The sequence below is a fragment of the Seriola lalandi genome, unplaced genomic scaffold, assembly GCF_002814215.2.
Source record: "Seriola lalandi dorsalis isolate HSWRI2012SDOR001 ecotype SW California unplaced genomic scaffold, Sedor1 jcf7180002054311, whole genome shotgun sequence".
Classification (NCBI taxonomy): Eukaryota; Metazoa; Chordata; class Actinopteri; order Carangiformes; family Carangidae; genus Seriola; species Seriola lalandi.
The window spans coordinates 332,537-356,829 of NW_019524864.1; the positions used below are offsets into that span (position 1 = coordinate 332,537).

A 24,293-nucleotide genomic window follows, 5' to 3' on the forward strand; every position below is an offset into this window, starting at 1 on the left:
CTAATGGCAAAGTTGTATCAACCCATATATGTATAATAACTTCTGCTCCTTCTCTGCATTTTTTTATAAAGTAGATTTACATTTTTACATCCCTCATGTCCCACGGGTCACTGCAACTTGTGCAATGGAGTCTCACACAGAGTCTGCTATTCCCAAGACAGATCATTTTAAACTGGACAATCCGGCAGCCACAGAAACCAAAGGGAGTCCCTTCTGATCAGTCTCCTATAATACTTCATGGCTCTCACTCAAACATGCTGATAAAGTTATAGACTTTGGTTAAGCTTGAGGAAGCTTTGGAGTATTAGTTTCTATTGCTGTGACTGGACTTAAGCCGTATTTATACCAATTTTACAGGGAAAATATCTCAAATCCTTTCAGTGATGTCAATTTGAAGAGAGGAATTTGTTTTTTATACTTATCTCATCCTATGAATGAAGACAGAAAATACAAGTTTGATGATTGGACACTTAATAAAAAATTTCAAAGGTTACAATGACCCCAATTTAGACATTTAATTTTCTAACTTAAAAATTAAATGAGGAAAAAGGAGCAATGACTAAAGTTTTTCTATTTGATATCAGCCAACGAGGAAAAGCAGGATGTGGTTCATTATTATAAAACAAATTAAAATCAGCAGTAATGTAATTTAGGTGTGTAAAAGCATAATTTTTTAAAGAAGATGTATAACATGGATATTGCCCTCTTCTTATTGGTGCAGAAAAACAAATTTATTAGTGTCTGTATCGTCTCTTTTTCTTTCCATTTATTGCCATCAACTCAAAGACTTTCTCTTTTTCTTTTTTTCTTTTTTTTTGGCATAAACGTCAGCGCCATGAATATTTGTATTAACAAAAGCCTCTATCATCACATGGACTCCAAATGTTTGGCTTTTGTAGCAGATAAGACAAAAGAGAACACAGCATTTATCATCTGTGAAACTTTCTATCTTATCGTCGTTTCTATTATGACATCTACAATGTTTGAAGACAGGGGAAGAATATCAGTCATGCCAAAGTGAACATGATTCTCTCATTCTCTTATTCTAATTCGTCAATGCTTGTGCTGGTCCAACATTTTTTTTATAAATGAGGTTTTTGCAGTCTCAGTGTAAAAACCGAGTCAAAATAGATAATACTGACTCGCTAATAATGGCTTTCTTATCTTACAGTCCTTCACTTTATCACTATTAGTTGTTATACCCAGAATAGAATCACATTTTCGGGCAAGTACAACAGTGGCGATAGATGTGGCTGCTTTCACCAAGCCTTATGTGAGCCTCCTAAGAGAAATCTCAGGAGTCATATGAGCAGTTCAGGATCAAACAGTCTGAGGCCGCAGAGCCCTGAATGGCTCAATCTACTCTTCTCTCTACATATAGTGGACCTTTATGGCTCAGCTTTCCAATTCTTCACCATGGTTGCTCAGACTGAGTCAGAGGTTCAAGAGTTTTTTTGTGTGAGTGCAACAACTGCTGCCAGAATGAGTCAATATGGAGGAGACATTTGGATGGGTTTTATAGACCTCAATCGCTGCAGGAGAACAACTAAATATCAGAGGTTATTAAGATGATACTGCAGGTGTATGGTGGTAAAAAAATAAGTTCTACTAACTGAGGGAATCTCTTTTCAAACCTCAACCAGAGTGAAAAAGCAGGTTAAGAAGCTAAAGAGTATGTCAACGTTTTATAAGGATGGACTGAAAGAAAGCAAGAGAGGTGGGTGTACATTTTGCTCACTATGAGCAATAACAAGGAATGAAATGATTGAGGTTGGCCAGCATGGAACAGAACCTCTCACATTGCCTTCAAATCTTGACTGGAACAAACACACTCAGAAAAATTCTTGGAAATTGAAAGCTCCATTCAGCGAAGCACAATATAATTGGGTTAAAGATAATAAGGCCTTGGCACAAACTACAAAAGATGCATTTTCTGAGATTTTTAGTCTCAACAAGAAATCGACTGTCAGACAGAGAACAAGAAAACAGACATTGGGGAGTGTAACTCATCTCAAAGGGACACTACTGCAATTCAGTATTGTACTTCCATAAAGTTGGGGGACTTGCAAATGCCAGATTTGAAAAAAATAAAGGGGTCAAAATCGACATAGCAGGGGGTTTGCATTTTTTGTCAGTATGGGTCAAACTACAAAGCTTTTTTCCCATAATGCAACTCAATAGAACCTCTTGTTCGCCTGGTTAATGCCCAATTATTTCGAACTGAAATGAACAGCAGTCCCATGTTAAAAGTCCAATGCTTTGTCGATGTTAACAACTTCCCACTACTGATCGAAATAAGCAGTCAACACCATGACGGAGTATTTCCATCTTGAAACTACAGTGAACCAATGACAGTCTCATAAACACGGATTCAGACAACCAGGGTTTCGTACGTCATATAACTAAGGAACCAATCCCTTCATCTTGCAGGGAAAAAGGGGCATACAAAGTAAACGCAAAATCTAGTCAGTGCAGAGAACAACAGTTTGCATTAGCACAACCACTAACACTGTGTCAGCCACTGTCAGTTGCGAGCTAACAACAGCACTAAAAGATGCTAACTACGCTAACCGTTCTGATATGTCTGCTAGCCAACACACTCCTCATCTGAGTCAGGGTCTGACTGAGGGTCAAACATGTAGCTGTGTCTCATCAATGTTTCCTCAAACAATAACCATCATGATACTCTCTGCTCCTTCACCAGTGACTGAAACCTTGTCATTGCAGAAAGTTTGCATTATCACAGCCACTGCCAGTTACAACCTTACAAACAACATAACCAATTAACTATGCTTACCGTGCTGATACATCTTCTATTCGCCGGTTTTCGTGCACAATAAACTCCCCAAAAACTCCTGAGTCTGCGTCTGACTGAGGCTCAAACATATAGCTCTGTATCTACGATGTTTCCTTGGCTGATCATACAGTATGTTGATATTCACAGCTGTTTCACCTGCCAACCTCGCGCACGCAGCGTTGGTGGGCGGGGCTAAAGGCCTGATCCAGATTTTTGAAAGAGAAAGTAAGATGTCAAATCATGTTAAACAAAATAATAATTATAGGATTTTTACATAGTTTAAAACATGTCTGAAGAGAAACTTTAAGTTTAGGGGTAAAATACAGGGAAAGTCCACTGTGACAGTGAAACAGGACATGATTATACATAATCAACATTACACGCTGAAAACACAATTTTTCTCTAATCCTAAACAAAGTCTGATGTGTCAAATCAGTGGATTGCCTCTGGAAGCAAGACATAAGATGTTGTTGAGTGAAATGTGGACTTTTATAAATGAAAAGAAGCTGGTACAAATTAGCAAACTGGAGGAGAAAATGGTGGAGTAAAGCTCTATCTTGGTCACCTCCCTAATGAATAAACAGAATACTGTGCAGGAGGAGAAGAAGAAGGTTTAGAAACAGCTCTGGAGTCGGAGACGGAACACAAAGAGAGGTGGAGCACAGGGAAAAGAAACTGAACCTGAAAGGATGTGCTTGTCAGGGAGGAAGAGGGCCTATGAGAATAAAATGAAGCTAATGGAACATATACAGAAATTGGGAGAAAAACACTGATGGAGGACGACACATGAGCAAAACAATACAATGACTTATTTGATTTGGTATGATTATCGTGTTGATACGACAATTCTTTTGATTACATCAGGAATAAAGAGTGGATTAACTTGTATTTTTGAAGTCACTTAATTACGTATGGTCTGTATTAAGATTGAAAGCTACAAACTAAAGTTAAAAAAGTTTATCTTAGTGATATAAACAGAGATAGCAGAACTATGCCTTTTCCACTCATTTGTATTCACATTCATTCCTCTTGAGTCATTTTCATATTTACTGAAACATCTTTGTTTACCATCTTCCAAACAAGAGATAACAAATTTTTCAAATTCACCTAGCTACAGCGGCAGGCTGTTTATATTTTCCTAAATGCCTATGATGTTGTCTTTATAATAAAATATATGCCAGAAACAGCAGAAAACAAGAAATGTGTCCCTGTCAAAGACAAATACTGCACAAAAGGTGAGTCAGTGGGACAGCTTGTGCAAGCTTTTTGTGCTGTTGATCCACATATGAATGAGATAACAATTATGTGTACATTAGGTTTAAACTATTTGGGGTAAGATTTGGCTTACTTGCCCACACTTCAGTGTAGCTCTGTAGAGGGTTATAGTAAATATAATTAGCTCATTATTTTCACAGTAGGGAACATAGCAATTGGAAACTGCTGCCTGAAACAACCCTAACAACCTGTCTTGAATTACAGGAAGTGTTATAACAGTCATTCAGGCAACACATAAGAGGGTAAAAATCAAGAAGAATATGGTTTTGTGTTGGTGGCCACAGGTTTCAAGAGCAGTGAAATTGGAGTTCCCATTTTCATGTATATTTCATATTTACACACATTTCCAAGTGTGCTTGTTTTTAGTCTTCTGCTTTTGGCTGATGAGCAGCTCCACTGCAGCAGGTGAAGTTTGGGTGTCTTGAACGATGGTAGCTTTATGGCAGATGTTTCCTCAGCAGCATTTGCCAGCCCAGCTGTGGATTTGAACCACAGATCTGCCCCTCCAAACTCGAGGCTTGTAAATTACATAAAAGGTTTGCTGACCGGGATCTCTCAGAGGCAGAGGGATGAGCATTGCTGCTTTTCATAGAGCTGACATTACAGGCCAGACTGTCACTGTCCACTTTATTTGGATCTGAATCAGTGCTCACACTGCATACATGAAGAGCATGTTGTTTAGGACACACAACGCTATACTGTGGGAAACAGAAAATCCAGCACCCCCTGGTGTCAAGATGGAAGCTCTCATTCCCTGTGTTAACTTTCCCAGTTCACGCTTTAAAAAACATTAATACACAATTAGACATTCTTCGAAAGTCAGTTAATGGCTGCATCTCAAAGGTAGCCTACAACAAGATATAGAAACGTACAGCACAATAATTAATACATAATTTAGCTGATTAAAAAAAGAGTAGGATTGTTTCTGAGACTTAAATCAGGCTTTTAGTGGTTGAAGCTCTTAATGGCTGGAAAGAACAAATATGGCTTGTCTGGTTTTGAGAAAATCTTTATTTATAAGGTGAAATGCTCAAAAACAATACCTTTGCTCACAGTCTTTAAAGGAGAAATAGAGACATTTTTATTATGTTTTAAATAGAACAGAACGTTTTGTTTTAAGGGATAATTAATTTAATCAATTACATTTTAAATGTTTTTATTATTTTCTTTTTTTAACTCGTAGTTTGTCTATGTAATTTTCAGACATTTTTCTGTTCTGATATTTATGTGTGCATTGAGGTTGTTTCTCAGTCCTTTTGTCCATGTTGCCTATGTTGTAGGCTTTTATGCAATGTTTAGATTAATAATTGTAAAATAATAACAGTAGCAATAATAACAATGATAATCAATCAATCAATCAATCAAATAAAGCTTATTCCTGGAGTGGGTGCTGCAAAAAGTTTCATGAGCTGTGATTGGACAGATGTGGGTTTGATAGGGTTTTGCTTTGCCTCGACCATTTGCTTGAATAAGATAAAATAAATATGAAATGGATATAATGCGATAACCTATTTAAAATATAAAATTAGTTAAAACTTCCGGAATTGTGGTTTCGCCTTCAAAATAAAAGAAGAAAGGTCTAAAAGACATGGCTACAGCGTTACGGTATATGGCAATGAATACAATGTGCTATGAAAATGTGATATTTCATTTTTATTGATAACTGAATACCCCTCTATGTAGTTTACATCTTTAACATTTACAATGTGATCGGCAGTAACCGTTTAAACTGAAAGTTGTTGGGCGGAAGTCAACGTGCTTACGCACTGCAGATGACTTATCAATCTAGTCCTGTAGCGTAATGAACTTGTGTTAGCACCGTGAAAGAACACCTTCTCTGTTACAGGTAGACTTGTCCGTCATTACAATGTTATGACTCTCGATGTAAGCTAGCTAGCTGTCAGACTAACGTTGCCACTTAGCTCTAACCGTCTTTGCTGTCGCGGTACCGTTAGCTCAACGTCTTTATCATGTGGGTTTTCGGTTACGGGTCTCTGATATGGAAAGTGGACTTTCCCTATGAAGAAAAGAGAATTGGCTACATAAAAGGCTTCAGTCGTCGTTTTTGGCAGGGCAGTACCGACCACCGGGGAGTACCGGGTAAGGTGAGTATACGTTATTGCTTTGGGACGTGATGCAATCTTGCTATTCTGAAATTGAGACTATGTGGAGCTCAAAGTTGCGTTGTCAAACAGGGCAGAAACCAGGGGCAAACATGTATGAAAGAACTCCTCTAAACATTCCACTAGTACTGATAAGTCCTGATAGGTGAATTCCTGAACTTTAGTTAAGTTGTGTAAACACAGAAATATACTCACAAATTTGACATTGAAGTCTGTTGACATTACATTGTTAATTCATTGTAAAAACACACCACACTTTAGCTGTACTCATCCAAATGCAGTGTCTGAATATATACTAACAATGCTGCTACTACTACTATTAAAAGTAAAGTAACTGTAGGGAAAAGATGTTGCTATGGAGATCTACAAGTCATTAGCAGCTCATTATGATGCTATTTTATGACTACTATGATGGGAATTTAAACTATTCATTACAGGTAATACATTACAGTACACATCTTATTTCATTCCCATAATCTTTCCTGTACTTCCCATAGTTTGTTTTGTTGCATGACCTACTTGGTTGCTGTAATGTACTGTATGTGTTTTTGCTTCTTTTTCAAAGTGCCTGTTCCTCTGTCTTTTACAGCCTGGCCGGGTCGTGACACTTGTGGAGGATCCCGAGGTTAGACATACCCCTCCTAAACTTAATGGCACCATACAGTGTATTGTAAAAATGAATATTTTCATTATTAATTCATCTGATATTCTCTTGATTAATTAATGAATTGTTAAGTCTATAAAATATCAGAAAATAGTGATAAAATGTCCATCTTAGTCCTAGGTGATGTCTTCAGATGTACTGTTTTGTCCAACCAACAGTTCAAAACCCCTAAATATTCAGCTTACGAATGATATATAACAGAGAAAAAAAGCAAGTCATCACACTGGAGAAGTGTTATAGATGAATTTCCTCTCCGCTAATAAATCAATATATCATTTCAGCAGAATGCTAGTAGTTTTTCATCAGTTATTAATTTGATGTGTAATAAGATGCATACACATATCTACCTTTTTATTTGAATACCTAGCTTCCCTCATCCACTAAGATGACGATTAATTAAATTTGACATAGTTGCCATGAAGGTTATGTTGTTATTGGAAGACAGACCATACTAAGGGGCAAAGCAAACAGAATCATCTTTTATTTATACAGTAATAATTAGATTAGCACCACCTGAGAATCATAATTCACTCACCTTGTCATTTATTACTGTATTAGTGCGTACAATTAACAGAAGACTTGCAGTGTGGAGGCCAGCAAACTAAGAAAGAAGGAAGGTGGCATCTTATACATCTGACTCAAGGGAAAGGACAGTGCAGTGTAGTGTGACCTTGGATGAGGGATCATTTGTTGTAGTTGATGGGGAAGATAAAGAGAGATACAGAGTGTGTCCTGTGATGTAGTGACAACATGGTAAGTGTCCAGAAAACATGAATTTAGAGGTGACTGATGAGTATCTTAAAAGTGTTATTGGTGAGCTTGAAATAACCGTTCATCATCTTTCTAAAGCGAGTCCCAATCTGTGATAACATCCACAGAACAGTATGTTAGTGCAAACAGTGGTGTTGCTGTAACTCAAGATTACATTATGTTAATACTGAATACATGGTCAGTCTGGACTAATCATATGTAGAGTAAAATGAATTAAGTATTAGTATTATTATTAAGTATTGGTTACAAGTAGGGCTGCTACTGACAATTATTTTCATTATCGATTACACTTCCAATCATTTTCTCAATTAAACAATTATTTGTTTGATAGTGAAAAAAACCATCATCATTATCTCTTTAAACCCAGTTTGCTTGTCTTTTCCATCTAACAGTCCAAAACTCAAAGATGTTCATTTTTATGATCATTGAAGACTGAGAAAACCCGTAAATATTCACCTTTGAGAAGATGGAGCCAGTGGACTTTTGGCATTTTTGCTTAAATAATGACTTAAATGATTTAAATAATGTTCTTTTGCTTTTAATCTTTGTTTTCAGGGATGCGTTTGGGGCATTGCCTATAAGCTGCCGAAGGGCCGGGAGCAGGAAGTGAAAAGCTACCTCGACTACCGAGAAAAAGGTGGTTATCAGGTCATCACGGTGACCTTTCACCCCCGTCCACCTCTCACTCCCCCTCCCAACCAGACGCTGCTCTATATCGGTTCTCAGGACAATCCAGACTACCTCGGCCCCGCCCCTCTGGAGGAGATAGCCAACCAGATCATCCGCTCAACCGGTCCAAGTGGGCAAAACACAGAGTACCTCTTTCAGCTCGCTGATGCTGTGAGGACAATTCTGCCTGAGGATTCAGACGCCCACCTGTTTTCTCTAGAAACTTTAGTGAGAGAAAGGCTACAAAGTGGGCAGAAACACTCAAACACTCAAACAGGTTGATTGCAATTAAATAATTAAATAATAAGTCTTGATCAATGATAGATACCAGGCTGGATTTGGCAAATAATCTCAGGGTTTAAGATACACATGGAGCCAATCAGGATGTTTGTGGGGTTCAGAGAATATGTCGACGAAGTCTGTTTTCATCCTCGTTATTGTTACACTGCAAAGAAATTTCACCATTTCATCCCATGCCAACACATGACAATGCAAATAATAAGCTTAATAAAAATAGGACAAATGTCAAATACATAAAGGTACTGTAACTGGCATCCAAGCTACATGTTGAGTGATCACAAACACGTTGAATTAACCTCTAGGTTTACTCATTGTACAATATCCAGCAGCACAAAAGAGGAATGTCTTGAATGAATATGTAGTATATACTGAATATATGTGAACTCATAGATACAGTTGGTCTATTTAATGCATTTTAAAACATAAAAACATCATGTGAAGTATGTGTGCACTGCTATCCCAAGTGGCATGAAATGTAAAAGTTCCAGTAGGTGTATTTTGTTACTCTAGAGCAGTTTTGTCACAGTTAAAGCCACTGAAAGCTTGGTTTCAAATATTTATTATTACTGTATAACATTAAATATTCAGGACAAAATAAGCAACAGCGCAGAAAACATCTTTATGAGAGTTTAAAACTCACAAACTCAGCTAATCTGCTTCATAAGGGCTGTGTGGGCGTGGCTTGGTCAGATATGCTGGTAACATGAGCAAACAACCCCACAACTGTTATCACATTTTGATTCATGTGTTGCTAAACTCTGATTGGCGCACGAAAGTATGCCACACCACCTCTTTCCGATTGAGCCACGTCCACTTCCAACCAAGTGAGAAGAGCTCAGAGAAAAAGAACACAGACAGAAGTGTCCAATAAAGGGCGCCCCGGTGACTCACTTGGTAGAAAGGCTTATGAGCCCTGGGTTTGAATCCAGCCCGGGCCTTTTGCTGCAGTGTCTAGCGGTCTTGATTACATGATTAACCTGATAATCCACTTGTAGTAAATACCTGCCATCTCTCTTCCTGATATGAAATGCAAATTTCAGGGAAGGTATCATCAAACCACTGTAATCATGTTGTCAAGTTCTCAAGTGAATCTTGTTTATTCCAGACTGTACTTACCTTGTCTCAGTATATATGGACCTATTGGTGTTACAGCGTCAGCTATCAGCTGCTTCTCATTCTGCCAGCAAACGTGTCAGCACAGCGAACATATCAGCATCTCAGCACAGTGAACATATCAAAGTCAAGTCATCGAAAAAAAAATCAACATGCCGAATAAAAATGGTGACATGTCTATCTGCGTGATCCTGTCCTTCTTAAACACACCGGTGTCAGTAGCAGCATCTGTACAACATAACATGGTTGGCACTCATTGCAGAAATAAGCATCTCATCTACTGTATTTTTGAGCCCTCCCGCTCTGTGCAGACCCTAATCTGCTGTGAACGGTTACTGTATGTGAGATGGATGTCGGCAGATAAACTGCAGTTGTTTTACATGATCAGTGAACCCAACCAAAGTGAACCAAACATACAGCGCGCCACACTCATTCTTCCTCTCTGGAATCAAATACATCTCACTTTACAAATGATGCAGTGAATTTATTTAACTGGGAACAACAGTAAATTCTCAGTGCTGAGCTATTGTATAATACAACACAGTTTGTTGTGTAGGTACATGACATAATGTTATTATAGCATATATTTTATTACTTATAATACTATATATGTTTATAAATATTATATACAATCAATTACATAATTATATGAATATTAAGTATTATATATAGTGTTATAAGCATCATCACATTGTATGATAAGTGTTGGATTACATTAATACCAGAAATACCATTAGCGTTTGCAGTATTTTGTGCTATTCATGTCATTTTTTATATTAATTCTACATATTTTATTATATATGTTTTTCTTGTATTTAGTAAAAAATTGGACAGGCCCAACTTTTTATGTATTGTTCAAAAATGCTTTTAAAGTAGGTACAGTAGAGTGACATGCTCAGAAATTGTGATATGAAAAGAGAAAGAGGTATCTGGCTGAATGTTTTCTACAACAACAAAAATTACACCTAAATGGTGGTAATCTCTAAGTAAGGTGGCCACCTTTGGGGCTGTGGAGCTGCTTGGTGAGACAAAATAAACACACCAATGAGGTTAGCTATTTGAAACCGATTGTCTAGGACTGCTTTCCTGCTATGTTTACTAAAGGCCAACAGTGGCACGTGAGGTTCCAGAGGCAGGGCTCTAAGCCGCTGCAACATTATCAGATATCATTTTAACAGGCTGCACAGAGGACTGGAGTTCCCAACAGTGTTAAAAGGTATAATTATTTCCCTATGGTACTGATCAGTCAGTCTGTAGAGGACCTGGGAAGGCAGCTGGCTGTCTAGGCGTAGTAACAGGGTGACACCAGCAGGTCTGTGAGCACCATCAGCTGATCGTCAGTGAAGCACTGCCGATGCTCCTGCCAGTTATCGTGGTGCGTACGCCTGAACTCCGACAGGGTCTTCTTCACCGTCATCTTGGGACAAACAACATAATCATCCATTAGAGATTAATTACTGACACAGTCTTCATACAACCACGCCCAGCTCGTATTGGCTCACAAGACACCACATAATGATATAAACCAGATCCAGAATGCAGCGCACACTCTACTGTCCCGTACCTAAGTATAATTTTAGATACTAGTACTTTAGTCCACTACATTTACTTGATAACTGTAGTTACTAATTACTTTGTATGTTAAGATTTGTGCTACTTTAATGCATCACTAATAATGATCAAACTACATGATTATACAACACTCCTAGAGGGCCATATTTTTGTATAATGTGCACTTTTACTCTTGATACTTTAACTACACTTTGCATTTTTAACACACCTGATTCTTTCATCTACCAAGTCAGTAAATTGCAAAACAGTAAAAAAAAAAAAAAGAAAAAAAAGAAAAGAAAAGAAAAGTAAAACCAAATCAAATACTTGTCACAAACAAGTTATTTAGAGGCTTCTTTGTGTCCAACAAAATTCATAAATCACTGACAAAAACATTTACTCTATAATACTGGAGAAATCAGAGTAAATACTAATGAAATAATCCATCTTGCTTTCTTTTCCAGGCTTTTGTCACAAAGTTAGAAAACTCATACAGATCAAAATTAAAAAGCCATTCACCTGTACAGGGTTTGTATTCCAGGGTTTTATTGAGTCATAAATCAAAGTTGAGTCCTTAAATACTGTATAAATGCAATTTACAAAAGCACGTCACACAACTCATACGATCTGTTCTCCCTGTGAGCGGAACAGCCGGAGGGCGATCATTAGTTCTCGACTGTAAATGAGCAACATATGATCCTGTTTAATATTTTTATGGGTCATTCATTTTGGTTTTGAAAAGATATTTTCAAAACTTTATTTTTCTTATTACTTAAGTAAAAGCTAATTGAATGGATTAAACTACAACACAAATTATTCCTATATCCCTCTTGGAATGAAAAAGTACATTTACAAGTGACTTGTTTATCAGAATTAGGACGTTTCCATTAAAGTCTGCAGTAAAACTCCTTCAATGAGGAGGATGTTGATAGTTCTTTCTCTTGCTTCATTTGTTTTGAGGAGCGCTTGATAACAACCACTATCTATTCTTTCAATAGGAGCTACCCTTAAGTTTAATAGTGGAACTAGAAACAGGCTGAATATTGCAAAGTAAACGGTTCCTGCTTGAAGCGGTAAAACAAAATTACTGCCACTTTCTGATCTGGAGACTCACGTTATAAAATGCAGTGTAGAATCCTACAGCAGCTGAGGATCCTTCTTTGCCGTGGTCTTGTTTGTTTCAATTAATTAAAAACTAATGATTTATTGATGCTAAAATGCCAGATATAACAATTTAAATACAGCAGAGAAATTATTTAAAGTGGAACAAGTTTGGAGTGAAAAGTTAGTGTGGTTCAACAAGGACACAAAAACGGGGAATTAAACTGATGATCACTATAATCAAGGATGTAGTCATGACTTAAACATGGGGCACATTCATTTTACATTATGGCCTTCAAACAAAACAATTAGATTCGATTTTGAGGAGGGAAGCAACAAGGTTCCTCTAGCCTGACAAGCAAAACTGATTTAGACTACAGATCAGTTAGTGTCCTTTATTATTCAGTCCTTTCTATAAAGAATTTGTTCAACTATTTTTTCCAGGAGTCTTTGCAACAGAAGCTAATTCATCTACTTGCAAATGTATTTTTTTTAAACTGTATTCCATTGTATTCTCTTTCTCATCTCTTTCACTTTGCAACAGGAGAAGGTCTAAATTATCATCATCATTGGCTCCCCATCACTGTAATGTATTATTCAAACTCTGCACTACGGATTACATTGTATGTCTTCTTCATGCCTGAAGTAAAGCCAAAGACACAATTTTCTCCTCAATTGGACAATGAAATTATATTCTTTCAGCTCACACTGTGTCGAGCTAGATGTTTGTATATGAGTGTTTGCACCTGTGTGTGTACTAATGTGTGTGTGTGTGTGTCTGTACCTCTATAGGCTGTGGGTCGTTGAGATGGTCGCTCAGGTCCATCAGTATCTGAGGCATCCAGTCTGGGACATCGTAGGGGCTTGAAAGGATGCACGCACTGAGGCCGAGCACTCCAGCATGGCGCCGTACTAAGTCTGCACTCACACACACACACATTTACACACACGTCACAATCACACATTGAGGCAATCACAGTAATACTTGCCCTATTACCCTTTCTTATTCCAAGGGAATTGTGAACCTTGAAATGGTTAGGGCCATTTTAACTCTCCGCGTGTATGTGTGTGTGTGTGTGTGTGTGTGTGTGTGTGTGTGTGTGTGTGTACCTGTGGAGGCCAGCTCTCCTCTGGCCTTGGGGAGGCGAGTCTGACTCAGCGTCTGGAGCTGTGTCTGCAGACTGGAGTCCAGAGGGAAGAACTGGCACTGCAGTAAACCACTGAGGGTGGTGCCTGCCATGTCCCTCACCTACAGGGAGAAGGAGGAGAGAAGGCGGGGAAGAGGGAGGGACAGCAAGGAGAGAGAAAGAGTCTGAATTTTAAAAAAAAAAGAGACCTGTGGAGATCAGAACCGACAGTTTTAGGGCAGTTTTTAAGGCGAGAAACGCGTACACAATTTATTAAAAGAGGTGAGTGCAAGGAGATCGGGGAAAAGTGAGGTACATGGGACAGAGATGAGCAGACGAGGAGGAGGGGGAGGGATAGATGCTGAGTTGAGCTGAGGTAAAATTCACTTGCAGAACATCACTGCCTTCCTGCATCACTTTGCTTAAATTATGAATAAGCACTGAGTGACGGCTGATGCATTGAAACAGACAATGATACAAAGACAACACATTCACCAGCTGTACACTTACACAGTTTACAAAATATTAAGCACAGCAACTGCTTTTGTAATTTAGACATCTCGCTTGAAGCCTAGTGCTTATTGATTTTCACCTGTACATCCAGATCAATGGAAAAAGACAGATTGAAGACGGTTTTAAAAGCACAGACACAAGTGAGACATGGATTGGACAAAAGATGACGTATTAGAGGGGATCTGCACAGAAGTAGTAAAGTTGATTTTATTGAATTCAATAAACACATATTAATAATGAATGAACATAGCAACAGTTCGCCAATATCAACAGTCAAAACAAATGAGCACTGAGGTAATGGGGTTATTTTTAAGCAATAACTGTGAATAGAAAAGAGGGATTAAGATTTAGTAAAGAGAGACTAGGGGACAATAAGTGGCCATTTATAATCCCCTGACACTTATACCTTACAAAGCAGCGATGGCTGTATTAAACCAGTGTGTGCTGCCTTTTTGTGCATACATTACCTCAAGCTGTTCGTCAAGCAACAGCTGCATCACCAGCTTTCGGATGCATAACACCTCAGCAGGCACGCTGAGCAGGGTAAACAAGTTGTAGAAAACCATGATCTGGAGGTAGGTCAGGACTGAGTAGCGTGCATGCCATGATCTGCTGCCTGCCATCTACAGAGAGGGGAGAGAGAATGAGGAGTGAGGTTGGGCTGGGGTTTGTACAGAGCCCCTTAAGTCCCAAAAAAAAGATGTTTTTATGTATCCTGCACAAACAAAATACTATATTGTGGACATGAGTTATGTTGTAAGATTCATACGTTGTGCGCACAAGTTATTGTCTTGTGAGAATAAGATCATTTTGCCTGTCATACACTGAAAATCTTTCAGCTATAACAAGACTAACAGCCTTCAGCCATGTTAGCTAACATAAACATGCTAACATGCTCACAATGACAAAGCTAACATTTTGATCCGGGGAATAATGTTCATATTGTTCACCATCATAGCTTAGTGTGCTAGCATTGCACGCTAACATTTGCTAATTAGCACTGAACACAGTAATGGATGAGAATGAGGGAATTGTCTTTGGTTTTTGCAGGTATTCGGTCATAAAAACAAATTACTGGACAAACTGAAAAGTCAGCGGGGTCACCAAAGTTTTTTAGAATAACATCTTGAACATCTGCACCAAATTTCATAGCAATCCATTCACTTGTTGTTGAGATATTTCACTAAAAGCTGAAAATATCAACCGACTGGTGATGCTAGAGGAAAAGTCGGAGATTACCCAACTCATAAGCTTCATCTCCTGGAGAACATGAATGTCTGTACAAAATTTCATGTTCAACCATTCAATAGTTATGGAGATGTTTCAGTCTGGACCAAAGTGGTGGACCAACTGATTCACCAACTTTGTAGCCATCCCACTAGGAGGCTAAAGACAGGGACATATTTTAATATACAAATTGGACAAGCTAACTATTTTGACATCATCACTGACTCCATCCATGATCAGTCACAGTACATCATCCGGGGAAGATGCATATGTGTAGATGGATATTTATATTGTGCAAAGAACATGATATCAAATGTAAAGAAAAAGAATTAGGACTGACACAGATGGCACTGACTTCACAGCAGACAGGATTTCTAAAAAGCACCATATTAATCTAGCAACTCGTGTGTATTAATGAGTGGATTGACGGCTTCTCACGAAAAAATCATTTGGCTGAATGCCTGCCCAACAAGCAGTCACCAGAGAGATACTGGGGGTTATAGCATTAAAAGTGCTACTGTAGTCAGCTGTCCCAAACATGTGCACACCCGAAATCAAACCTTTTTATACCTTCAGAGCAAGGCTGGCTGTTTCCCTGTGCTTCTGGTCTTCATGCTAAGATAAACTACCTGTCTCTTGGCTGCGGCTTCATGTTTAGCATTCAGATGTGATATTCTCATTCAACTCTCAGCAAGAAAGCGAGCAAGCACATTTCCCAAAACGTCAACCAATTCCTTTAAATAACTTGCGCACAACATGATATCTTCTTCCCAAGATAAAAACATTTAGGTTTGGGTGTCAAGGTGAGACCAAAAAATGTTGCAACGCTTTTTCATCCCAGCTACCATCAAATATGAAAATGAAGCCCAGATGATCAGATTTGAGTAGAGACATTTCTCCACAGGGGTGATGCTCACATACAAAACTCACAGTGGAAACACTGTAAGCATCTGAAAGTAAGCAAATTAAAATAGCACAGGTTGTTTTTAGTCTAACAACACCTTGGGCAGCATTAGGCTCGCAACACTGAGAGCAGGCAGGTGGGCCAGTGTATGTGTGTGTGTGTGTGTGTGTGTGTGTGTGTGTGTGTGTGTGTGTGTGTGTGTGTGTGTGTGTGCGCGCATATTACCTCTTCCAGCGCTGCCAGAACCAGAGGGATGTGCTCAGGATACAGCAGGCCCTGGGACATGAGAGAGAGACACGTGCGCGCATCCTGCTTCATCTCATCATAGCTCTCATCAATCTCCACCGGGGCAATCTGCAGGGAGAGAGAAACAGTGAGAGAGATGGAGAGAGGTAGGAAGACACACAGCTACGCACTTTGAGTAAATGAAGAGAGAAATTGAGTTTAATGGGCAAGTAAGATTGAGTGGGTAATAATGCTGTGCTGGGACCTGTGTGTATGTGTGTGTGTGTATGTGTGTGTATGTGTGTGTGTATGTGTGTGTGTGTGTGTGTGTGTGTGTGTGTGTGTGTGTGTGTGCATGTGTGTGTGTATACTGCATATGTGTGTGTTGTTACCTTGAAGAGCAGAGGCAGGAGCTGTAGTTGCTGCTGAACAGGAGTGGTAAAAGTTCGCCCTGCGCTCGCCATCAACCATTTCAACACTGCAAATGGGACACACACACACACACACACACACACACACACACACACACACACACACACACACACACACACACACATGCACACACAGAGGAGATTTTGGATTGCTGCCAAATAATAAAAACAACAGACTTGGCGCTGTGACCTTCCTGCATTGCTCTGGTAATAAAACATAATCTATCATGATTTAGTATCTAATGATTTGGATAATTTCATAGTCAGATATTAATCTGTATCAAGGAGATGAGAGTAATAATAACAGAAAGAGCAACAATGCGCAAAAATGTTAAGACAAGAGATGAGATCTAAATTCCATCACTGGCAAACAGGAATCCAACAACCTGAACAGGAGTGAATAAACATTAAATAAGAAAGTCTGGATCTAAAATGAAATATCTGCCTCAAACATGATTTTTAGTTTCAAATCATTCTCTGCCCTTAAGAGACACACCTACTGCTTGGTCAATGTAATAATGTTTTCATATTTTTTCAGTTCACTTTCAGCTACATTTTTTGTAAATTTTATTTTCCTGCATGAAGGTCTAAACACAGTTTCAAAGCCTCCTCCTCACTGCTAGACATAAAAATCTGGTGGAAAATATTGAACACTTTATTTTTCATTTAGCTGAAAGTGGTCAAGTTCAAGTGGACTTTGGTGGTATTTTTGATTAGTTTTCTTTTGTTTTTGAGTCCCAGCAGGTTACAAAAACCACCAAATTCCCTAAAGTGTGTCCTCAGTAATTACTATGGCTTTACTTACATACCTCCAGTGCTATTTGGCCATGCAGATAATTTTGGTTTCATGGCTTTTAGGTAACCATGTTTGAGGTTTCTTCCAGCACTTTTAAAGAGACATTGCTATAAATCAAAATTTTCAACACTGTGAGCACCGACAGTAAAAATCCACCTCCTAGTCCCCATCGTTCCTGGTCAAATAAAATAAAAACTACGTGCATGGCAACATACCACAGGAGGCAAGTGATATAAAAAAAAAATAGTTTTTGTAATTTGGGAGAACTGACTCTTTAATTGAATATTTGAAAAAAAAGAAAGAATGCTGAAAAACACAATTTATTTAACTCCTACTGGAGCCTGGCCTGTAACTAAGAGGGGAAAAAAATCAATAATAAAATCTAGTAAAAATTACTGCACTATGTGACCTGTACAAATGTTAATACTGTAGACCACCTCCAAAATATTGAATTGGACACCTTTCCCTAACTTAGTTTTGAAAGGCTTGAACACAAACCCTTGAAATACCCTTTCATCTACACCTAGAGATCTGAGGGGTGAAATCAATAAGGAGCCAATTTTAGTTTGTTTCATCTTGCTTCAGTGTGTCTGTCTATTTCATCAACGGAACAAGTTGTCCTTGTATATATATATATATATATATATATATATATATATATATATTTATATATATATTTTTTCTTTTTTCCCACAGTCACTGTCTATCCTCATCCTACACCATGTCTATCCACCACACAGTCTACATGCTTGCATCCACATTCTGACCCGTCTTGAGCAGTTTGACAGCCTGGGTGCACTCGTCCGTCTCCTGGGTGTTCTCCTCGTGGACGTGGTTGTGGATCTCTGGCTCCGATGTGAGGGGCTTGAGCCGCTCTAGGACCCGAGTGACGAACTCTGCCACGTGGGGGGAGAAGGTGGGCTGGGTGTGGGGCAGGGCCACGTCTATCATGAAGATATAGGTCAGGACACTGGAGAGAGAGAAAGAGAGATAGAGAGAGAGAGAGAGAGAGAGAAAGAGTGGAGGAGAGGGGGTAAGGGAGGAGAGGCAGAAGGAGGATGGAGGGGAAACAGAATGGAAAAGAAATAAAGACAAGGAATAGTGTCACAAATACACAATAGGAGCAGCTGAGACACACATGCAGACAAATAAAGAGGCTTAAAATTGAACAGCCCAAACAGTACACACAAGATAATTAGATTAACCTATTTAACCATGATTATATAATCCAGAAGAGATAACACCAAGTTAATTTAGTACCTGCCAATGCGCTCCCTGACATTCTTATACACCTGGGTGAGTTTGGGCTCCAGGTAAGCCAGCAGTCTGTGCAGCAGTTCAGAAACTCTCCACTGCTGCTGCGCCAGACCTCCCTGAAGCACATACAGCAAACTGACAGAGAAAAATAGAGAGGAGATGTGTATAAGAGACAGCTGTGTTATTGCGGCACTTCAGCTCAACATACGTCAGCAGCCTGAAATCAGAAACCTCTGAAATACTGTCGATGACATAAACACAGACCCTGTTTGCACAGTTATTCATGCACACGGACACACGCACAAACACACATACCTGGCATCCCGGAATGATCCGCCCTCTCCACTGAGGGGGCTCTCCATCAGCAGCTCCAACAGCCAGTGGAGCTTCCTGGGGTCCCGGCCCTCCTATTGGATGGCAGCAAATACACAATAGGCTTATTTTTGGAACTATTACTTCAGGTTGTATTCACACACTGTTGTACTGTATACACAGATTCCCATACTTTTAGTTCCAATGGAAACAGAGAAAGTAGTTCCTGGTTCAAAACTGTAGGTGGTTTTTGTATTTTATGATCATAATTATTTGTACATTTTGAGTATTTATTTTGTAACCATTTTAATTTTAGCATGTTAGCATTCTAACGTTTGCTAATTAAGTACGACTGATGCTGATAGAAACATCATTAGTTTTGCAAGTATTTTGGTCATTAACGAAATGAACAAATCAAAATGTTGTACCTGATGATGGCGCTAGATGAAAAGTGAATGGCTCACTTTTAAAAAAAAATCCATTCAATAGTTTTTGAGATTTTTCACTCAAAATGACAAATGTCACCCTCATGATGGTGCTAAAGGAAAGGTCAGGGGATCCCCAGAGTCATTAAGATTTATCCTCTGGGGACCATGACTGTCTGGACATAATTTCATGGCACTCCCTTAGTTATTGGGATATTTTAGTCTGGACCACAGTGGTGAACCAACCAACATTGCCATCCATGCCACTACTTGGCTAAAAATAACAACAAATTGTTAAACTAAAGAGTGTTTGTGCTGCAAATGGTGTTTTCAAAATCCCATTCTCACCCAAATGTTTGTTTCATAGATTTTTAATCTTCTTAATCTGATTTTCACCACTTTTTATATGGAAAAATAAACAGATCAATTCCCAGGTTTCTTTAATGAGCCCTGAGCTGTGTTGCATACAGAGTATTTGTATGCATGTGAGAGACTCACACAGGCAGTAGCGATGCAGGTGCCCCAGTCTGTGTAGGTTTCCACTGTGATGTTGGTTAATGCCGTTCTGATCAAAGGACACAAAAGCTGCCATAACCTGTCCACCTGAGCACACACACACACAATAATGAAAGTTTTTATTAATATTGACTTTTCTTATCAAAAACTAGTGCAGTGTGTATGCTTGTCGCTGTGTGTGTGTGTGCGTGTATCTACAGCACCTTGCTGAAACTCCAGAGTTTGCTGCCTCTGATTAGTCCTGCAGTAATCTCACACACACAGCGCTGGGAGCTCTCATGGGGGTCACTCGCGAGCTGTTCTAGGTGAGGCCATAGTAACGGCAGGAACACGTCACCATAGTTACGAAACAGCCCCTGTCAATCAAGCGTGAGTGTGAATGTTGGTTCGATGTGGAAAAACTAAGATCTTTTCTTTTTTTTTCCCCAACCAAAGAAAGACAGATTACAGTCATTTGTTTGACACAAGTGAACTGTCAGCTGACTGACGGAGAACAATGAATCACAGCAGTTGATGACACAAATTCCAGCTCTGCGACGTTCAAATCAGCCTTGGGTAGCGGTGGTATGCTGTGTCACTTCTTTGTAAAAGGTTTGTCAGATCGATTTAAAATGAGAATTTAAATTGTACCTTGAAGAGACAGAAGCGACGGGGGTTGAAGCTGTCTTTTCCTTTTCGATCCTCCAGAGAGAGGAACTCTATAAGCTGGTCAATAAACTCTGGGTCCGAGAAATATTCAAAGATGATCTTTTCACCCTGAATGACACACGAACACACACCAAATGTAATAATAGTAACAGTGAGGCATCAGTGAGAGACTTTGTGTGTGGTGTGAGCTTGCACCTCACTCATCTCCTCATACGGCAGGTCATCTTTTGGCTTTTCAGAAACTGCATTGATCATCATTTCTCTAAAACAGGCGGGAGACAAAGAAAAGGCTGCTTTGATTTATAGATAACAACACAGAAAAAAGTACGGATAGACACATACTGTCTTCAAATGAGCAGCAAGGATAAATGAATGATTAAAAAGTCAGTTAGTCAGCAAGCCATCCGCATACAGGCAGACAGCCCCTGCACCTATACATCAATGCTTATATCTAGGCCAGGCGGTAAGTCGTTCAGTTTGCCTTATCTAGGCCGAGCTGTGACAGGAAGTCCGTTCAACATCCTGCTAGTTATCCTGCCACTCAGAGCGGCACATCCAGCAGTTAGTCTGACGTAAAGTTAGCCACAAAGCCAAGTATCAAATCAAGCAGACAGTTAAGTCAATCAGCTCTTTAGCTCCATCCATCCAGGCAGTTAATCAGCCTTCCACTTTCTTAATCCACCACCTAAACACTCAGTCACTCTCTTTACCCCGGCCATGAGTAGTAGCCCCAGTGTGTTTTTTCCACATAGTGCTGAGAGTCCCACTGTTCCTCGGTGAGAGGTAGGTTGTTGCTGTCGTACTGCAGCCAGCGATTCCCCTCACGATCCCCTATGCACAGATCCTCCGGATCCTCTATACCACCTGAAAACACAACAAATACATGAAAACTCCTTAACACACACAGATCAGCATGTAATGTCTTATCAGTAAGTGAATGTGTGAGTTTTCAAATTTTAAGCTATTTATTTTCTAATGGAAAGCAAATATATGTTCTGGTCAGATTGTTTACTCACTGGGAAATTACTATAAAATTAGTCTGTACATCATGATGTATTATGTATACATTTATTTTACTTATATAACTGCTTTTTCCTACACATTAAACAAGAACTAAAAGTAACAGCTGCAGATATGATTGTGAAATTCATTGTGTGTTTGTGTGTGTGTATACTGACTAATATCTGAAGGCTTCACCGCCACTTTCTTCCTTGGTCGTTTCAGCTGTCTCAGGATCCCGGCCATTGCTGAGATCGCCACCTTCAAGAGAGAGACAAAGGACATATATACACAGGAGTAAAACCACATATCAGGAGGGAAGTTGGCCATTTTCTTAACTGTTGGTACAGATCCCAGAGGTGATGCCACACAGTGACCCCGAACTACAATTAAATCCAGACCTACAAGTAGCACACTTTAATTGGAGCCCCACATAAACAAAGTGGCTGCTCTGGATCCAGTCAAAAAGTGCTGCAAGTACTAAAAGTGCTGTCTGTGCCTTTGTCCTAATCTTGGTAGTGGGCTGGAAGATGCACTGGTAAGTCTGAGTTTTACTTTATTCTCTGGTTGCTGCTGATCTTTTTTTACTATAATACACTGCTGCTGTGACTCCTCATACTGCTCGTAGCTTTTTAGCTACATGCACTTGCTGTTTTTACACAGGTCCCTTTGAAAAATCGATGTCAATGTACTGCTGTGTTATCCATGCTATGCTTTTATTTTGCACCTCATTCCCAGAGAAGGTGACATTTTGCTCAACTCCATACTTGCAATTGGATGAATGACAATTTAAAATCCCAGCTGTGTCCCAAATTAGCACAACACACTAATTCCATGCAGGTGTTGAGTATGCATTCACTCTATAAAAGAGAAAAAAATTAAGTGGGTATGCATGCTAAAAAACACTTGATTGTTGAGCGTGCTGTTGATGGATACTATTGTCCCACAATAAAATGCACAAATTGTGCTGCCTGTTGCAGCTCCACAGCTGCTGATTGGCTCTCTCTCTCGCTTCTTAGAGACCATGTGATTCTTTCACAAAGCTCTACTTACAAAACTTGACTGTGCAGGAAACCTGTCAAAAGTCTGTGTGTGCAGTTTTTTTTTTTTGCCTCACAGCTTGTTGACAGTAAGTCTGCGAGTCTGGAACTGAATGAAACCTGCAACAGAGTTTGCAGGCAGGAAACCTAAATATACAAGCTTACATAACTAAGACTGAATGAATGATATAACATTCCATACAAGGGACATGGAGGCTCTTATCACAGCTGCAAACAATTTCAATAAAATTAAATTAAAATGTTGGAAAGATGGTAAAATCTTTAGAAGGACATTTAGCTTTCTCTTTGTGGAGTTTAATTGGAAGTGACAATCTAATGTCACATTTTGATTGACACCCAAAGGTGGGTGTATTGTAACATTCCATGCTGTATGCTAACTATAAAAACAGTGCACTATAAAGATTGGTATGTAGTATGAAACTGGGACACACTGTTCAGTGCAGAGACCTTGCGTATGCTGATGGAGTCGTGTATGAGGCTCTGTGTGAAGTAGAGGACGGCGTCCGGGGGCAGCGGGTGATCATCTCTCAGCAGGAGAGACAGCAGGTCTGTGGCCATGTGCTCGAACTTCCAGGGCCTTTAATACAAGCAAACACACCTGCACATTAGGAATATCAGAATAATGTTGGTGATAATACAAGAAGTGGCTGAGAGGTGTTTTTACTGTGGTAGAAATGACGGTACATACATTTGTCATCTGTGTATCTTTAAAATAGACATTTGTGGTGAGTCTCTGCTACAAGTCTTTTATTTAAATATGACTTCATATTATTTTAAAATATACAGGCTGACATCACTGGCTAGACGCTTTGGGAGGAAGAAAGTTTTTTTGCAACTGCTACTGGTTGTGGTTATGTCCATAATGCCCTCTTGAAGAACAGAATACAAACTGTATGAAATAATGTCATTCGTCCAAATGCAACATGTTTATACACATTTGCGTAACAAGTGCATATACATATAATACATATAGAGGTGGAGAGAAAACCCACAGTTCTCTGTCTTCAAGGCAATCCAACAGGTCATTGACCAGTTTCTCATATTTCCTGTAAAAAGAAAAACAAGCATTAGTCAATAGTACTGCTCATGTACTAGTAGTGTAAAAGCAGTAATAATAGTAAAATAGTAAAAAAAAAAATCAATAAATGTAAAGATGGTCTCTTGATCTTATGTAACCTTGAGAAAAGCTAAAAGTGTTATTGAAACTGAATGAGTGAGCGAGTTATAACAGATATTAATAATCCACTTTATATCCCTACCTTGCAGCAACCACATTTTTGATTCGCTGACGCTGTAGCCCTTCTTTCAGCTCCTCTGTGGTCGGCGCCTCTGAGCAAGGCGTGGGATTTTCAGACTGTGCAATTTGATAGGCTGTCTCTACACAACTCTCAGATACCTACACGTGGAAGTGGACAAAGGGGAGCAGTATGCAATTAAAAAAAAAAAAGGATCAGATGAGGGCAGTGTATTGACTTGTTAATGGACACG

At 39.2% G+C, this 24,293-nt stretch overlaps 2 protein-coding genes across 2 annotated transcripts in view; one reads left to right on the plus strand and one right to left on the minus strand.

Moving 5' to 3' along the window:
• The first annotated feature begins 5,837 nt into the window (after positions 1–5,837).
• Positions 5,838–9,890, plus strand: chac2 (ChaC, cation transport regulator homolog 2 (E. coli)). The gene is made up of 3 exons (XM_023406534.2): positions 5,838–6,177; positions 6,785–6,820; positions 8,186–9,890. The coding sequence occupies exons 1-3, from the start codon at positions 6,043–6,045 to the stop codon at positions 8,579–8,581; spliced, it is 567 nt and encodes a 188-aa protein (XP_023262302.1). The 5' UTR covers positions 5,838–6,042; the 3' UTR covers positions 8,582–9,890.
• Positions 9,891–10,175: 285 nt separating this feature from the next.
• psme4b (proteasome activator subunit 4b) overlaps positions 10,176–24,293 on the minus strand; it is a 36,348-nt gene continuing 22,230 nt past the window's right edge. Inside the window, exons 30-47 of the mRNA XM_023406547.2 lie at positions 24,065–24,201; positions 23,798–23,851; positions 23,253–23,382; positions 21,924–22,005; positions 21,456–21,609; positions 20,941–21,007; positions 20,728–20,853; positions 20,301–20,453; positions 20,080–20,184; positions 19,160–19,251; positions 18,848–18,979; positions 18,355–18,557; positions 16,753–16,838; positions 16,361–16,489; positions 14,472–14,627; positions 13,475–13,613; positions 13,149–13,282; positions 10,176–11,129 (exon numbers count right to left, since the gene is read on the minus strand). Of these exons, the coding sequence (XP_023262315.1) occupies positions 10,995–11,129; positions 13,149–13,282; positions 13,475–13,613; positions 14,472–14,627; positions 16,361–16,489; positions 16,753–16,838; positions 18,355–18,557; positions 18,848–18,979; positions 19,160–19,251; positions 20,080–20,184; positions 20,301–20,453; positions 20,728–20,853; positions 20,941–21,007; positions 21,456–21,609; positions 21,924–22,005; positions 23,253–23,382; positions 23,798–23,851; positions 24,065–24,201 (2,214 nt within the window). The 3' untranslated portion in view covers positions 10,176–10,994. The remainder of the gene's footprint in view (positions 11,130–13,148; positions 13,283–13,474; positions 13,614–14,471; positions 14,628–16,360; positions 16,490–16,752; positions 16,839–18,354; positions 18,558–18,847; positions 18,980–19,159; positions 19,252–20,079; positions 20,185–20,300; positions 20,454–20,727; positions 20,854–20,940; positions 21,008–21,455; positions 21,610–21,923; positions 22,006–23,252; positions 23,383–23,797; positions 23,852–24,064; positions 24,202–24,293) is intronic.